The sequence below is a fragment of the Leucopleurus acutus genome (assembly GCF_964270905.1).
Source record: "Leucopleurus acutus genome assembly, chromosome: 1".
NCBI classification, from domain to species: Eukaryota; Metazoa; Chordata; class Mammalia; order Artiodactyla; family Delphinidae; genus Leucopleurus; species Leucopleurus acutus.
The window spans coordinates 146,277,169-146,295,749 of record NC_139142.1 but is presented as its reverse complement, the minus strand read 5'-3'; the positions used below and the strand labels follow the sequence as shown (position 1 = coordinate 146,295,749).

The following is an 18,581-nucleotide window of genomic DNA, read 5'->3' as shown; positions in this document are numbered from 1 at the left end:
ATTTCAATTTTCTTAAATTTACTAAGGCTAGATTTGTGACCCAAGATATGATCTATCCTGGAGAATATTCCATGAGCACTTGAGAAAAGTGTGTATTCTGTTGTTTTTGGATGGAATGACCTATAAATATCAATCAAGTCCATCTTGTTTAATGTATCATTGAAAGCTTGTGTTTCCTTATTTATTGTCATTTTGGATGATCTGTCCATTGGTGAAAGCGGGGTGTTAAAGTCCCCTACTATGATTGTGTTACTGTTGATTTCCCCTTTTATGGCCTTTAGTATTTGCCTTATGTATTGAGGTGCTCCTGTGTTGGGTGCATAAATCTTTACAATTGTTAAATCTTCTTCCTGGATCGATCCCTTGATCATTATGTAGTGTCCTTCTTTGTCTCTTGTAATAGTCTTTATTTTAAAGTCTATTTTGTCTATATGAGAATTGCTACTCCAGCTTTCTTCTGATTTCCATTTGCATAGAATATCTTTTTCCATCCCGTCACTTTCATTCTGTATGTGTCCCTAGGTCTGAAGTGGGTCTCTTGTAGACAGCATATATACAGGTCTTGTTTTTGTATCCATTCAGCCAGTCTGTGTCCTTTGGTGGGAGCATTTAGTCCATTTACATTTAAGGTAATTATCAATATGTAGATTCCTATTTGCATTTTCTTAATTGTTTTGGGTTTCTTATTGTAGGCCTTTTCCTTCTCTTGTCTTTTTTGCCTAGAGAAGTTCCTTTAGCATTTGTTGTAAAGCTGGTTTGGTGGTGCTGAATTCTCTCAGCTTTTGCTTGTCTGTAAAGGTTTTAATTTCTCCATCAAATCTGAATGAGATCCTTGCTGGGTAGAGTAATCTTGGTTGTAGGTTTTTCTCCTTCATCACTTTAAATATGTCCTGCCACTCCCTTCTGGCTTGCAGAGTTTCTGCTGAAAGATCAGCTGTTAACCTAATGGGATTCCCTTGTGTGTTATTTGTTGTTTTTCCCTTGCTGCTTTTAATATGTTTTCTTTGTATTTAATTTTTGACAGTTTGATTAATATGTGTCTTGGCGTATTTCTCCTTGGATTTATCCTGTATGGGACTCTCTGCACTTCCTGGACTTGATTGACAATTTCCTTTCCCATATTAGGGAACTTTTCAACTATAATCTCTTCAAATATTTTCTCAGTCCCTTTCTTTTTCTCTTCTTCTTCTGGGATCCCTATAATTCGAATGTTGGTGCGTCTAATGTTGTCCCAGAGGTCTCTGAGACTGTCCTCAGTTCTTTTCATTCTTATATCTTTATTCTGCTCTGCAGTAGTTATTTCCACTATTTTATCTTCCAGGTCACTTATCCATTCTTCTGCCCCAGTTATTGTGCTATTGATCCCTTCTAGAGTATTTTTAGTTTCATTTATTGTGTTGTTCATCATTGCTTGTTTCCTCTTTATTTCTTCTAGGTCCTTGTTAAATATTTCTTGCATTTTGTCTATTGTATTTCCAAGATTTTGTATCATCTTTACTATCATTATTCTGAATTCTTTTTCAGGTAGATTGCCTATTTCCTCTTCATTTGTTAGGTCTGGTGGGTTTTTACATTGCTCCTTAATCTGCTGTGTGTTTTTCTGTCTTTTCATTTTGCTTATCTTACTGTGTTTGGGTTCTCCTGTTCGCAGGCTGCACGTTCGTAGTTCCCGTTGTTTTTGTGTCTGTCCTCAGTGGCTAAGTTTGGTTCATTGGGGTGTGTAAGTTTCCTGGTGGAGGGTACTAGTGCCTGTGTTCTGGTGGATGAGGCTGGATCTTGTCCTTCTGGTGGGCAGGTCCACGTCTGGTGCTGTGTTTTGGGGTGTCTGTGGCCTTATTATGATTTTAGGCAGCCTCTCTGCTATTGGATGGGGCTGTGTTCCTGTCTTGCTAGTTGTTTGGCATAGGGTGTCCAGCACTGTAGCTTTTGGTTGTTGAGTGAAGCTGGGTGGTGGTGTTGACATGGAGATCTCAGGGTGATTTTCACTGTTTGATATTACATGGAGCTGGGAGGTCTCTTGTGGACCAGTGTCCTGAAGTTGGCTCTCCCACCTCAGAGGCACAGGACTGACTCCTGGCTGGACCCGAGAGGCACAGCACTGACTCCTGGCTGGAGCACCAAGAGACTGTCCTCCACACGGCTCAGAATAAAAAGGAGAAAAAATAAGAAAGAAAGAAAGAAAAGAAAGAAAGAAAGAAAGAAGGAAAGAAAGAAAGAAAGAAAGAAAGAAAGAAAGAAAGAAAGAAAGAAAGAAAAGAAAGAATAAAATAAAGTAAGATAAGTTAAGTTATTAAAATATAAAATAATTATTAAGAAAAAAATTTTTAAGTGGAAAAAAAAATGGACGGACAGAGCCCTAGGACAAATGGTGAAAGCAAAGCTATACAGACAAAATTCACACACAGAAGCATACATATACACACTCACAAAAAGAGGAAAAGGGGAAAAAATCATAAATCTTGTTCCCAAAGTCCACCTCCTCAATTTGGGATGATTCGTTGTCTATTCATGTATTCCACAGATGCAGGGTACATCAGATTGATTGTGGAGCTTTAATCCACTGCTTCTGAGGCTGCTGGGAGAAATTTCCTTTTCTCTTCTTTGTTCGCACAGCTCCTGGGGTTCAGCTTTGGATTTGGCCCCGCCTCTGCATGTAGGTCGCCTGAGGGCATCTGTTCTTCGCTCAGACAGGACGGGGTAAAAAGAGCCGCTAATTCGGGGGCTCTGGCTCACTCAGGCCGTGGGGAGGGAGGGGTACAGATGCCGGGCGAGCCTGTGGCAGCAGAGGCCAGCATGACATTGCACCAGTCTGAGGCGCGCTGTGCGTTCTCCCGGGGAAGTTGTCCCTGGATCACGGGACCCTGGCAGTGGTGGGCTGCACAGGCTCCCGGGAGGGGAGGTGTGGATAGTGACCTGTGCTTGCACACAGGCTTCTAGGTGGCGGCAGCAGCAGCCTTAGCGTCTCATGCTGGGTCTCATGCTGATAGCTGCGGCTCGTGCCCGTCTCTGGAGCTCCTTTAAGCGGCGCTCTTAATCCCCTCTCCTCGCGCACCAGGAAACAAAGAGGGAAGAAAGAGTCTCTTGTCTCTTCGGCAGCTCCAGACTTTTCCCGGACTCCCTCCCGGCTAGCCGTGGCGCACTAGCCCCCTTCAGGCTGTGTTCACGCAGCCAACCCCAGTCCTCTCCCTGGGATCTGACCTCCGAAGCCAGAGCCTTAGTTCCCAGCCCCAACCCGCCCCGCTGGGTGAGCAGACAAGCCTCTCGGGCTGGTGATTGCTGGTCGGCACCGATCCTCTGTGCGGGAATCTTTCCGCTTTGTGCTCCGCACCCCTGTTGCTGTGCTCTCCTCCATGACTCTGACGCTTTGCCCCTCTGCCACCCGCAGTCTCCGCCCACGAAGGGGCTTCCTAGTGTGTGGCAACCTTTCCTCCTTCACAGCTCCCTCCCACTGGTGCAGGTTCTGTCCCTATTCTTTTGTCTCTGTTTTTTTCTTTTGCCCTACCCAGGTACGTGGGGAGTTTCTTGCCTTTTGGGAGGTCTGAGGTCTTCTGCCAGCGTCCAGTGGGTGTTCTATAGGAGCAGTTCCACGTGTAGATGTATTTCTGATGTATTTGTGGGGAGGAAGGTGATCTCCGCGTCCTACTCCTCCGCCATCTTCTCCTGTCTCCCAGAGTAACTTTAATAAAGGTGACCTATCTTAAAATACAAGCCTCAGTGGAGGAAGCCGAGTAGATTGCTTCTCACTTTAAAAATATAAATGCGGACTTCCCTGGTGGTGCAGTGGTTGAGAGTCCACCTGCCGATGCAGGGGGCATGGGTTCATGCCCCGGTCCGGGAAGATCCCACATGCCGCGGAGCAGCTAGGTCCGTGAGCCATGGCCGCTGAGCCTGCGCGTCTGGAGCCTGTGCTCCACAACGGGAGAGGCCACAACAGTGAGAGGCCCATGTACCGCAAAAAAAAAAAAAAAATATATATATATATATATATATATATAAATGCATAAGAACAAAGGCAGTCTCCCGTGTAGCATTTCATTCCAGAGGAGGGCAGCTCTGTTGAGCTGAATTCCATGTAACTTAAGACCCAGGAAGCAAGTCTGGTTATCTTTAAGGATGCTGAGTATTTGTGTGGTGGACTTACCCTTAGCCTCCTTCTAAGTGGTTTCATGACTAAGTGCCATGTGCCAGGTTGTGGTGATGTTAGCCCAGCATGAGGGAGGCCTGCAGAGAACACTGGGAGGGTGGCAGGGCTGGTGCGGCGGGTAATGGGTGTATGGGTGTCCATGGGTGTGCCTCTGTGTGTGGGGTGTGTGTGTGTACATGTGTATGTGTGCCGCATGAGTGTGTCATGTGTGTTTACATGTGCGTGTGTCGTGTGTGCGTGCACGTGTATGTGTGCACACGGGTGGGGTGTGTCATGTATATGGTCACATGTGGGATGTGTGTCGTGTGTACATCCACGTGTGTGAGCATGTGTGTGCGTGTGTCGTGTGCACACGTGTGGGATGTGTCGAGTGCTCATGCAGAGGCCGGCATCTCTCAACCCCCCTCATCTCCCTCCCCCCACCCCCACAGAGAAGCGACTCTCGCGCGGGATCTCCCACGCCAGCTCAGCCATCGTGTCCCTGGCGCGGTCCCACGTGGCGAGCGAGTGCAGCAGCGAGCAGTTTCCACTGGAGATGCCCATCTACACGTTCCAGCTGCCGGACCTGAGCGTGTACAGCGAGGACTTCCGGAGCTTCGTGGAGCGAGACTTGATCGAGCAGGCGACAATGGTGGCTCTGGAGCAGGCGGGTAAGTACCCCCCAGGCAGGTCCGCCTGGTCGGGAGGAGGGGCGGGGGCGAGAGGGATGCGCGATCCAGCTCCACACGCTGTCGGGCTCGGGTGCCTGCGGGCCCTGCCCGGCCCTAGCCTGGAGCCGGTGGATGTGGAGCAAGGACCACGTGGTGCCCAGATCTCCTGAGTGTTCCCTTTGTCGCTAATACAGCCTGGCCAGGTCAGCCCCCCTACAAAGAGAGCCCCAGGCTGCTTTGCCTTACTTCTCTCCTTTCCCATCCAATCCCTGGCCCCCAGTTGGGTGCAGAACAAAAGATAAGAAAGACCCTGGGCTTGGAGAGAAATAAGAGACCCTGTCAATTCCTGTGGACACAGGCAAGTTAGGTGACCTCTTTGAGCCTCAGTGCTCCAGTCTGCAAAGACTTGGAGAAGATGGATGCCGGCCTGGTGAGTCTGAGCTGTTAGATGGCACGTGCCCTACCGAGCTGCTTCTCTCCCACCCTCACCGGCACCCCAGCCTCCAGGTTAAGGAAACATAAAACTTGACTTTGGTTTCTTCCCTCTCCTTAATGTTTCTCTGACATCCTGATGAGGATGGGATTCAGGGAGCAAACCAAAACTTGTCTTCTTTGGAGTGCCTAAGGATAAAATAACTAGTTCCAAACAAATTCTGCAACAGATGTTGTTCTTCCTGAGAAGCGCGGCCCCTTTCTCACTCATAATCATTTGCATTGTAAATCTTTGCACAGTCACACGTTCAGGGGGTTCTCAGACATGCATGTAGAGGATGCTACGCCCTTCCTCTCAGGCCCCTGTGCATCTCCCATGGGGGCACAAAATCCACACAGGTAAAGAGGGGACGGTGGTTAGTGGGGCCTTACTTATGCTAGGCAACCTGGCGGTTGCCTAGCATAAGTCTCAGCGCAGGGCTCGGGGGCCTCACCCGTGGCGTGTTTGCTTTGAGAATAGGATCTGCAATCCTGATAACTGTGTTGGATCTGATGTTGTGACCACGGAAAAATCATTTTCTCGGCTGTTGCACAGCTGCCAGAAGCAACCCAGAGACCGACACCCACACCTGGCTCTGTCTTACCTCCAGGTCTTTTACTGATCGACACACAGAAAACAGCCTCTCTAGATTACCTGCAATCTTAAAGCCCTCCTTCTGGAGGCTGGTTATTTTAAAGATGACTCTTTGAGAGTAAATCAGATGAGATATTTTAAACCAAAGAGTCACTATTCATAGAGAAGGGAAAATTGGTATAGGTTAAGAAAGAAAAAATTTCATGAGCTAATTTCTCTTGAAGGGTACAGCAGCCGAGCCCTTGAAAAAGTTCAGCCCCAAGCGTTGCCAGTAGCACCGGTAATTGCTGCCTCATTTAAGCTGAGTCCTGGGACTTCCCTGGTGGTCCAGTGGTTAAGAATACGCCTTCCAATGAACGGGGCGCGGGTTCCATCCCTGGTGGGGGAACTAAGATCCCACATGCCACGGGGCAACTAAGCCCACGCACCACAACTACAGAGCCCACGCGCTCTGGAGCCCACGCACCACAGCTAGAGAGAAGCCCAGACACCACAACAAAAGATCCTGCATGCCTCAACTAAGACCTGATGCAGCCAAATAAATAAATAAATATTAAAAAAATAAAAAATAGGGCTTCCCTGGTGGCACAGTGGTTGAGAGTCCGCCTGCCGATGCAGGGGACGCGGGTTCATGCCCCGGTCCGGGAAGATCCCACATGCCGCAGAGCGGCTGGGCCCGTGAGCCATGGCCGCTAAGCCTGTGCGTCCAGAGCCTGTGCTCCGCAACGGGAGAGGCCACAACAGTGAGAGGCCCGCGTACCAGAAAAAAAAAATAAATAAAAAATAAATAAAAATAAATAAAAAATAAAGCTCAAGTCCTGGTAAAGGGCATGGAGTCCACCGTGCCAGCCTTTTCCTCCAGCTTTGTCATGCTCAGCAAGAGCCCTTGCTCCTTTGGAAGGTCTCTTGTGTGTTTTTTTCATAAATCACTTATTAGTTTTTATCACTTACATTTGACCTTCCAGACCAGCATTTTCAAAGGGTGCTATTTTACCCTAACTATCCAATTTTGGAAAACACCTTTTACAAACCCAAACTTAAGGAGTTAAGATGCTACATTCACCCACAGTACCTTATTTCCGTCACGTGCCAAGAGGATGGAGAGAAGGGACAGCAGGGTGGCCCACCCGGGGCTGCGGACAGCACCCCGTCAGTGCCGCAGGAGGCCTTGGGGAGGCCAACTGGTGCCCCGGCCTTCAGGAATGTGATCCTGGGCAGGGAGGGTCTGAACGTCAGGGTTCAACGAGGACAGGAAGGTGAGGACTGGAAAATCACAGAGGGCAGAATACACGTTCATTCCTCTCCCCCCGCCACCACCACTGTCCATCAACTTCTCTGAGCTCTTTAAGCAGTAGACCCGGTCATCCTTCAGGCTCTTTCCGTGCCGGGTCCTGGTGGAGATACTGCCGGCGAGTCCCTCTCAGCCCCCCACCCCAGCTGAGTGAGGAGGCCAGGCGCTGGGAGGTGGCCCAGGCTGCGCCCCTTGGGCCCTGCTGTCACTCTCCGTGGGGCAGACAGAACTCCACCGAGGAACAGTAGGGAAAAAGCTGCTCACTGTGGCCAGGTGTAGCGTGTCCATTCCTCGGTCCAGTAATTAGTGCTCGGATCGCTGTGAATCAACCATTGATAATCAATATTATTTACTGTGTTCATGGGAGATGGAAATACAGATGTCAAAAAAATTTTAGAGAAAAATATCTACTTGTTCAAGACATAATTCAAGTTGTGTTTGGAAGGAAATGTAAACTCTGTCCTAGGGCCTCAGGGTGGGGGACGTCCCCCTCCCCGGGGGCTGGACGGGAACCCAGGGCTCATGTGGTCCAGAAAATGGGCCAAGGACTTCCCTGGTGGCACAGTGGTTAAGAATCCGCCTGCCAGTGCAGGGGACACGGGTTCGAGCCCTGGTCCGGGAATATCCCACATGTTGTGGAGCAACTAAGCCCGTGCACCACAACTACTGAGCCTGCACTCTAGAGCCCGCATGCCACAGCTACTGAGCCCACATGCTGCAACTACTGAAGCCCACGCGCCTAGAGCCTGTGCTCCTCAACAAGAGAAGCCACCACAATGAGAAGCCCGCGCACAGCAACGGAGAGTAGCCCCCATTCACCGCAACTAGAGAAAGTACACATGCAGCAACAAAGACCCAACACAGCCAAAAACAAAATAAAATAAACAAATTTTTAAAAAAGAAAGAAAATGGGCCAAGAAGATGGCCTGTGTTGCCTATGGTCCAGCTGTCCCTCCCAGGGACCCAGCTCCACTCCCTCGGAGCCCAGCGTAGGCTGGGTATCCAGAATGGTCCTCCAGCTCCCCAAGGCACATGGGTAACCCCACCTGTTTGAGGAGTCTGTGTATCGAGCAGTGAAGCTTCACCTCCCACAGAACCCACAGGAGAGGGAGTGCCGTTCTCCTCGGGCCTTAAAACCCCGGAGGGCATGACATACTCCCACCCCATGACAGTCGGGGACAACAGGAGGGCCACATTTTCAGGACATAAAACCGCTGACCTCCTGAGAGAGGAAGGAAGATGAGAATGCAAGAAAGCATTTGTTTCTCAACCGGGTTATCCTGCTGCATTCACACATAAGAAGACGCAGAGATCATGGGTCTCTCGGTTTGGAAAGTAACCTCTGGCAGCCCTTTAGAACACCCCCACAGTGAGGATGAGATGGTGTGATGCTCCCGTGAGTTCATGGATCCAAAGGCAGAGGCATGTCTGCATACAGCAGTTACTGCACACACGGGACACTGAGGTCTAGAGGTCAGAAAGTGTGGGGACACCTCTGAGTTGTGGTGTTGAGTCTGTCTCCACGGGAGTAGAGTTGGATTGGAGCAGATCTGGCAGAGAAGCCCTAAGATGTGCAGGTTTTCATGTGAGTCAGCCCAGCCCCGCCTTATCCCAAATCAGCTGAGAGGCCCCCTGGAGCCTCACTTCCTTCCAACTTGAAGTTGTAGGCAGGACAGCTGCCAAGGCAGATTCAGCCAAGGCAAGCTTGACCTGCGCTCCCACAGACACCCCATCCAGGTGCTGGGTGTCCCACCGCTGCGAGCAACGCAGGTGAAATTGCTGCCCTCATGGAGGCGAAGTTCTAGTGGGGAAGAAAGGTGATAAGGTAGGCCCTCAGTATGGCGTGAGGCCATGAGGTAGGGGCTCTGAAGTGGAGGGAGAGAGCACGAGGCAGGGCTCTTGAGAGCAGGGAGGAATGAGCCATGGACACCATCAGAGCCTTGGCACATTTAAGTAAGGCGGGACACGGGAGCGGATGGAGTGAGGGCTGGAGGGGTTGGAAAGGAAGGTGAGAGAATGGTAGCAGGGGCCAGGGAACACTCCTGAGCCTTGGGGTTCACAGTAAGGAGGCTGTGCAGCCCCGGAAGGGCTTTGAGAAGGGGTGGTGACATGTTTGGATTCACACTGACACGTCCTGGCTGCCGTGTTGAGAGTGGACTCTGCAGAGGAAAAAGGAGCAGGAACAGCGAGGCGGGCAGCTGCTGCATTAGCCCAGCGCCATGGGGGCAGCAGTGGAGGTGATAAGAAGCAGCTAGATGTGAAGGCAGGATCTGTTTTGAGGAAAGACCTGCAGGTCTCGCTGATGGATTGGATGGGGCAATGGCAGAAAGAGAGGAGTCGAGCGTGACCCTGAAAATGTTGCCTTTAGCACATAGGTAGATTGTGGTGCTGTGCAGAGATGCAGACCTTTGGAGGAGGGGTTGGGGGGGATGGAGAAGCAAAGTCTGAGATCCTGGTGAGACTTGGAAAATTGCTGTCCAGTTGAAAATGTGGGTGTGGAGCTCAGGAACAGTCTGGGCTAAGGATGCAAATATGGGAGTTAGTGTGGGATGAAATCTGCAGGAGGGATATGCCCATCGTAGGGGCCTCCCACAGCACCCCTGACACAGCCCTGTGCACTGTTGGGTACCAGGTGGATGAGGGAGTCTGGAGCATGGGCAGAAACATAAGGGAGACAGACCAGGAGCAAATCATCACAGTCCCATTGGAGGAAATCTCAGAAGCACATGCACAGCACAGTGATGCCCAGAGAAGGGAGGTCAGTGGCCCTGGGTGTGTGGGGTGGCTGCAGAAGGGCAGGGATATTAAAGGGAATCACAGGGTCATATTTAGGGCAAAAATGTGCTCATCTTTCTGCTAGAGAATTGTCCCATTGTTTTCTTTCATCTAAGTGTCTTCATGGGTGACAAGCAAAATGACATCTTTTCTTTTTTAGCATCTTCATTAGAGTATAATTGCTTTACAATGGTGCGTTAGTTTCTGCTGTACAGCAAAGTGAATCAGCTGTACGTTTACATATATCCCCATATCCCCTCCCTCTTGTGTCTCCCTCCCACCCTCCTTATCCCACCCCTCTAGGTGGTCACAAAGCACCGAGCTGATCTCCCTGTGCTATGCGGCTGCTTCCCACTAGCTATCTATTTTACATTTGGGAGTGTATATAAGTCCATGCCACTCTCTCACTTTGTCCCAGCTTACCCTTCCCCCTCCCCGTGTCCTCAAGTCCATTCTCTATGTCTGTGTCTTTATTCCTGTCCTGCCCCTAGGTTCTTCAGAACCTTTTTCTTTCTTTTTTTAGATTCCATATATATGTGTTAGCATACGGTATTTGTTTTTCTCTTTCTGACTTCCTTCACTCTGTATGACAGACTCTAGGTCCATCCACCTTACTACAAATAACTCAATTTCGTTTCTTTTTATGGCTGAGTAATATTCCATTGTATATATGTACCACATCTTCTTTATCCATTCATCTGTCAGTGGACACTTAGGTTGCTTCCATGTCCTGGCTATTGTAAATAGAGCTGCAATGAACATTGTGATACATATGACATCTTATTTTAAACTATGCAGTAACCACCCAAATTAAGTTGTCCTGTTATCATGTTACTTGGAAAAGGCAGAATAAGTGATTAATGGCCCCTCACCACTATGTAATACTACAGCCTTCCCTTAGTGATGTTCATCTGATTTTCGTCTCTGCAGGAGCTCAAGATTTCTTTCTTGTTTTTTAACATTCACAGTATTCATTCCCATGTTTTTTTTTTCCTGTTCTTAAATGAAGTCATTGTGTGGGGAGATGTGAACTACCACCCTGTCCAAGCTTGGAGTAGGAACTTTGAACCATATTCTCAATCCCACTGCTCCTGCAAAAAATCCTTTATCTTGGGCATCCCATTCTGGATCCAGCTGGAAATGTTAGAATAGCACTGGGCCATTTTTGGTTCTCCAGAGGCTGGAAGGTGCTGGCATTTACCATAGCTGGGTGATCTTCCATAGTAGCCACAGCTGACTAACAGCCCCAGGAATGGTCTCAACTGGGTAAGAGTCTTAACTTCCAGGACCAAACTTAAATCAAACCACTAAAATCTTGCCTTCCATCCCCTAGCCACATAACTAAGTCTTGTTGTGATTCAGTTATGTGAAAAGTGTGACTGAATATGTGGGCTGAATTGATATTTAGAAAATGATAAATTTCCCATAAGAAATGTGAATGAAAGGTAGCATGTCTAGGGAAGATGCCTTGTTGAAGATGGCATTAATTCTCAGATCACAAAAGGTTAATTCTAGGTGTAGAAGATTCCTTCTAGATGAAGGATGACTTCTAGTGTGCAAGATTACTTCAAGATGAAACATGCGGTGCTGGTGAATTCACACCACCGTACTTCCCCTCCTGTGTCCAGAGTCCTGGGCAAGGTGGGGAAACAGCCCCCCTGGAGGAGGGGGCTTAGGGTCTGATGGGAGCAGATTCTGTCTGGTTAAGCCTGGCTTCATGGGGTGCCCTATTTGACATATATGAGCAGTTAATTAGTGCTTAAGTTTTTGAAGATAATGAAGTGTCATCTGACACACATGCTGATTTCCAAGGCATCCTCTCCCTGACCTGGGAACACATTGGTGACCAACCCTGGGACATATTTTCTAGAAGGTGAGCGTGGTGGTGAAGAGGAGGGGGCTTAGAAGGAGAATTTGGGCAAGAACACTGTCTGAATTGTATCAAAGGGGCACCTTTTCAGGTGGCATTCCCACCCCAAAATGTACGTGCTTTCCCTGATTTCTCAGAAGCTCCAGGGAGAGCCTTGAATCATTGCAGGGAGACAGTGCTAGTTACATTAGTATCTCAGATCGTGAGGTGAACGGGAAGGAAAAGAAGAAATCTGTGGTCTAGAGGATGAGAGTGGGATCAGATAAAGCGGCTTCTGTAAGTTACGGGAGTGAGTTCCCTTCCCTCTGGGCAGGACAACCCTACGCCTGGCCTCGTGTAATGGCGCTGTCTCACTCAAGCTCAGGTCACACTTTCTCTCTGTCCTCCCATCAGCACACAGGAGGCCTGGGGGCCCCAGACCCCATCTCCCAGTGTGTATCAGCCACCCTGAGCCCAAGCCTGGCACAGAGATGCAGTTCTGCCAGAGGTAGACACACCTGCAGAGAGCCCGTGGAGTACATGATGCAGTACAGACATACAGCAACCTGGGGGCAAGGATTAAGCATGCTTGGGGACACCACTGAAAAGAAGTACTCGTTCAAATCCCTGGAAGTGACTGGGGATGAGGTGGCCGGCAGTCCCTGCACCAAGGTCCCACATCTCCAGGACTGAGGGGCAGTGACAGAAAGTTGATGCTGCTAAGTATGCCCAGCATGTTGCCGGTGTGGGTCCCTAGAGGGAGGGTGCAAGTCTGGAGGGAGGAGAGATGGCTCAGAAGTGACAGGGGGAGCAGGGGCGCTCCTGGTCCCTGAGAGGTATGAGAGGTGAATCCATGTTGTTAAGTGTAATTATAGTTTATTTTTTCTCATAATTAATGTTGCAATGTACAGGCAGACCTCTGATTTTTTGGATCTGGTTCCAGACCACCACAGTAAAGCAAATAATGCAACAAAGAAAGTCTCACAAATTTTTTGGTTTTCCAGTGCGTGTAACAGTTATGTTTATACTATATCGTGCAACAGCATATTTAATAAACCAATGTACATACCTTAATTAAAAAATACTTTATTGCTAAAGAAATGCTAACCATCATCTGAGTCTTCGTGAGTCATAGTAGTAACATCAAAGATCACTGATCACTGTAATAATATAATAATAATGAAAAAGTTTGATATATTGTGAGAATTACCAAATTGTGAGAATTACCAAAATTTGATATATTGTGAGAATTACCAAAATGCGACCCAGACACAGTTAGAGAAAATGCTGCTGGAATATGATGCTGACAGAATTGCTTGATGCAGCGTTGCCACAAACCTTCAGTTTGTAAAAAGCTCACTAAAGCCAAGTGCAATAGAACAAGATGTGCCTACGTGCACATACTACAAATTATTTATCCATCATATTATGATGGACATTTGGTGTCACGGTCAGTCTGGGCTGCCATAATAAAACACCACAGACTGGGTGGCTTAAACAACAGAAATATATTTTCTATCAGTCCTGGAGGCTGGAAGTCCCAGGTCAAAGTGCCAACTGATCCTGTTTCTGGTGAGGGCTTTCCTCCCGGCTTGTATACAAGCACCTTCTTGTCTTCATGTGTTCTTTCCTGTGAAAGACCCTCGGGGGAGAAAGGGAGGCAGAATGAGCTCTCTGGTGCCTCTTACAAGGACATTGATCCTGTTCAGATCAGGGCCCCACCCTTCTGACCTCATTTAACATTAATTACTCCCTTAGAGGCCCCATCTCCAAATATAGCCACACCAGGGTTAGGGCTTCAACATACGAATATGGGGGGACACATTCAGTCTGTAACAGTTGGGTTGTTTCCAATTTTTGATTATTGTAAAGAGGGTCATTATGGAATTCTTGTACATGTTTTCAATGAACACATGAATATGTTTCTGAAGATACATACCTAGGAGTGGTATTGTTATGGAGTCCAAGCTCATACTGCTCTCAGCACAATAGGCCAGTAAATCAAAAGATGAATTGTTGGGGCAAGGGATAACAGCTTTATTTGGAAAGCCAGCTGCAATGGATAATAACTTTATTTGGAAAGCCAGCTAACCAAGAAGATGGTGGACTTGCGTCCCCAAAATCATCTTGCCTGAGTTAGAATTCAGGCTTCTTTTATACTAAAAGGGGAGGGAGTAAAGTCAAACACTTCCTGGTTCCCATCAGCCTCCGGAGGGGAGGTGTTAATTTCTTCCTCCAGCAGTTATTCACAGGTGGGCCTGGTCAGGATGTTTCCTGTGAGCTAAACAGAGGTATTTTAGCTTAATGCTCATTACCTGGGAGGCAGGGTTTGCAGAGATGGGCCATTATGTATAATTTAAGCTTAGAGGAAACTTCCCTTTAGTGATTCATTTGTAATAGAATACAAGTTTCTTCCCTATTACAATATTGCTGGATTATAGGATTTACATATATTCAGCTTTATAACAGTTTTTCAAATAGTTTTCTGAAGTGTGGATGTACCAATTCACTCTTCCACTGTTGAGGGTTCTGGATAGCCCACATTTTTTGTCTTTCCATTTTAGTCACTGTGTTGGAAGTGTGGTAGTCCCATAGTGGCTTTAATTTCTATTTTCTGATGGCTGATAAAGTTGAGTACCTTTTCATGTTACCGGCCATTTGAATATCCTCTTTTGTTGGGTGCCTTTTCAGGATTTTGCCCATTTTTACCTTTGTCTTTTTGATTGATTTGTGGGAACTCCTTACACATTCTGAATATGAGTCCTTTATCAGATGTGTATCACGGACTCCACCCACTCTATGGGCTGCCTTTTACTCTCTGACTGATACACTTTAATGAACAGATGATCTTAATACTAAAGTAGTTAAATTTACCTTTTTTTTCTTTACTTTGAGAACTTTTATTTTGGTTTAAGAAATCTTTGCCTACCCCAGGTTTCTGAAGATAAAAACTCCTGCCTTTCACATTTAAATCTACAACCCACCTAAAAATAAGTTTTATATATGGTGTGACATGTGGTGAAAGTCCATTTTCCCATATGTTTACACAACTGCCCTGGTACCATTGTTGAAACAATTCTTTCTCTATTATGCTGCAAGGTAAACTTTGACATAAAGCAGGTGATTGTATATGTGTGGTCTGACTCAGACTTTATTTTGTTCCATTGGTGTTTCTGTCCTTGGAACAAAATGACCACAGTTTAAGTCTTACCATGCAGTGTAAGTGCTCCAGCTTTGTTTTTCTTCTTATGATTTGTCTTTGCTATTCACAGCCTTTGCATTTCTATATAAATTAATGTATATGAACTCTATATAGAATAACTATATATTTAATATGGAACCTATGTAAGTTAATTACATATAAATTAATCTATAGATTAATTGAGAGAAAATTTATATCTCTGCAATGTTAAATCTCCTAGTCATGGTCATGGTATGTTACTTAATTCTCTCATAAATATTTTTTAGTTTTCAAAGTAAAGGACTTGAATGTTATTCATTAGATTATCTCTATGCATTTTATGTATTTTTTTTATTGTAAAACACATCTTTCAAATGCCAGCAACAGCTGAGATATAGAAATACAATTTCTTCTTATTTATTGATCTTGTATTCTGGAACCTTTCTAAATTTACTTATAAACTCTAGTAATTTGTAGAATCTTTTGGACTTTCTAGGTTCATGACCTATAAACCGCAAAGAATGATAGTTTTATTTTTTCCTTTCCAGTTGGTAGGGGGTGGTTCTTTTTGTCTTGTTGCATTGGGTAGACCCTCCAGGAAATTTTTGAATTGGAGAGTTAGTAGCAGATATCCTTGGCTAGTTTCCAGTCTCAGAGAGAAATTTGTACTATTTCACCATTAAATATGATGTTAGCTGTAGCATTTTTGTAGATACTACATATCAGATTAAGGCAGTCACCTTCCATTCCTGGTTTCCTATGTTTTTATCATTCATAAATGATGTTGAAAGTTATCAAATGCTTTTTCTTCATCTGTTGAAGTGATCATATGATTTTCCTCCTTTTTTTCAGTACACTGGTGGACTATATTGTTGATTTTCAAATGTTTACCCACTCGTACATTCCTGGAGTAAACCTCATTTAGTTATGATATCATGCCTTTTATATATCATTAAATTTGATTTGCTAGTGTTTTGATTAGAATTTTGACATCGATGTTCATGAGAAATATTGATCTTTCATCTCCTGTAATGTTCTCATTAGGTTTTATTTTTTCTTTTGCATTTCAGATAAACAACTAATACTTTATTCTAGTATAAGTATTCCTTTTCTTAACATCTTTATTAGAGTATAATTGGTTTACAATGATGTGTTAGTTTCTGCTTTATAACAAAGTGAATCAGTTATACATATACGTATGTCCCCATATATCTTTCCTCTTGCATCTCCCTCCTTCCCACCCTCCCTATCCCACCCCTCTAGGTGGTCACAAAGCACCGAGCTGATCTCCCTCTGCTATGTGGCTGTTTCCCACTAGCTATCTGTTTTATATTTGGTAGTGTATATATGTCCATGCCACTCTCTCACTTTGTCCCAGCTTCCCCTTCCCCTTCCCCATATCCTCAAGTCCATTCTCTAGTAGGTCTGCATCTTTATTCCTGTCTTGCCCTTAGGTTCTTCTGACCCTTTTTTTTTTTTTAGATTCCATATATATGTGTTAGCATAGGGTATTTGTTTTTCTCTTTCTCACTTACTTCACTCTGACAGACTCCAGGTCCATCCACCTCAAATAACTCAATTTCATTTCTTTTTATGACTGAATAATATTCCATTCTGTATATGTGCCACATCTTCTTTATCCATTCATCTGTCGATAGACACTTAGGTTGCTTCCATTTCCTGGCTATTGTAAATAGTGCTACAGTGAACATTGTGGTACATGACTCTTTTTGAATTATGGTTTTCTCAGGGTATATGCCCAGTACTGGGATTGCTGGGTCATATGGTACTTCTATTTTTAGTTTTTTAAGGAACCTCCATACTGTTCTCCATAGTGGCTGTATCAATTTACATTCCCACCAACAGTGCAAGAGGGTTCCCATTTCTCCACACCCATTCCAACGTTTATTGTTTGTAGATTTTTTGATAATGGCCATTCTGACTGGTGTGAGATGATAACTCATTGCAGGTTTGATTTGCATTTCTCTCATGATTAGTAATGTTGAGTATCCTTCATGTATTTCTTGGCAATCTGTATATCTTCTTTGAAGAAATGTCTATTTAGGTCTTCTGCCCATTTTTGGATTGGGTTGTTTGTTTTTTTGATATTGAGCTGCATGAGCTGCTTGTAAATTTTGGAGATTAATCCTTTGTCAGTTGCTTCATTTGCAAATATTTTCTCCCATTCTGAGAGTTCTCTTTTCATCTTGTTTATAGTTTCCTTTGCTGTGCAAAAGCTTTTAAGTTTCATTAGATCCCATTTGTTTATTTTTCTTTGCATTTATATTTCTCAAGGACGTGGGTCAAAAAAGATCTTGCTGTGATTTATGTCATAGAGGGTTCTGCCTATATTTTCCTCTAAAAATTTTATAGTGTTTGGCCTTACATTTAAGTCTTTAATCCACTTTGAGTTTATTTTTGTCTATGGTGTTAGGAAGTGTTCTAATTTCATTCTTTTACTTGTAGCTGTCCAGTTTTCTCAGCACCACCTATTGAAGAGGCTGTCTTTTCTCCATTGTATATTCTTGCCTCCTTTATCAAAAATAAGGTGACTATATGTGTGTGGATTTATCTCTGGGTTTTCTATCCTGTTCCATTGATCTATATTTCTGTTTTTGTGCCAGTACCAAACTGTCTTGATTACAGTAGCTTTGTAGAATAGTCTGAAGTCAGGGAGCCTGATTCCTCCAGCTCCGTTTTTCTTTCTCAACATGGCTTTGGCTATTTGGTGTCTTTTATGGTTCCATACAAATTGTGAAATTTTTTGTTCTAGTTCTGTGAAAAATGCCATTGATAGTTCAATAGGGATTGCATTGAATCTATAGATTGCTTTGGGTAGTAGAGTCATTTTCACAATGTTGATTCTTCCAATCCAAAAACATGGTATATCTCTCTATCTGTTTCTATCATCTTTAACTTCTTTCATAAGTATCTTATAGTTTTCCCCATACAGGTCTTTTTTCTCCTTAGGTAGGTTTATTCCTAGGTATTTTATTCATTTTGTTGCAGTGCTAAATGGGAGTGTTTCCTTAATTTCTCTTTCAGAGTTTTCATCATTAGTGTATAGGAATGCAAGGGATTTCTGTGCATTAATTTTGTATCCTGCTACTTTACCAAATTCATCAATTATCTCCAGTAGTTTTCTAGTAGCATCCTTAGGATTCTCTATGTATAGTATCATGTCATCTGCAAACAGTGACAGCTTTACTTCTTCTTTTCCACTTGGGATTCCTTTTATTTCTTTTTCTTCTCTGATGGCTGTGGCTAAAACTTCCAGAACTTTGTTGAATAATAGTTTTGAGGGTGGGCAACCTTGTCTTGTTCCTAATCTTAGAGGAAATGTTTTCTGTTTTTCACCATTGAGAACGATGTTAGCTGTGGGTTTGTCATATATGACCTTTATTATGTTGAGGTAAGTTCTCTCTATGCCTACTTTCTGGACGGTTTTTATCATAAATGGGTGTTGAATTTTGTCGAAAGTTTTTTCTACATCTGTTGAGATAATCATATGGTTTTTTTCCTTCAATTTGTTAATATGGTGTATCACATTGACTGATTTGCATATATTGAAGAATCCTTGCATTCCTGGGTTAAACCCCACTTGATCATGGTGTATGATTCTTTT

The 18,581-nt window shown here is 45.0% G+C and overlaps 1 protein-coding gene across 2 annotated transcripts in view; it reads left to right on the top strand.

The window, feature by feature from the left end:
* The window catches only part of OTUD7A (OTU deubiquitinase 7A), a gene marked incomplete at both ends in the record, with an annotated part of 196,413 nt that overhangs the window by 103,444 nt on the left and 74,388 nt on the right, over positions 1–18,581 (top strand). For both annotated transcript variants that reach the window (XM_082841749.1, XM_082841750.1), the window contains one exon: positions 4,576–4,794. In XM_082841749.1, the coding sequence (XP_082697875.1) occupies positions 4,576–4,794 (219 nt within the window). The remainder of the gene's footprint in view (positions 1–4,575; positions 4,795–18,581) is intronic.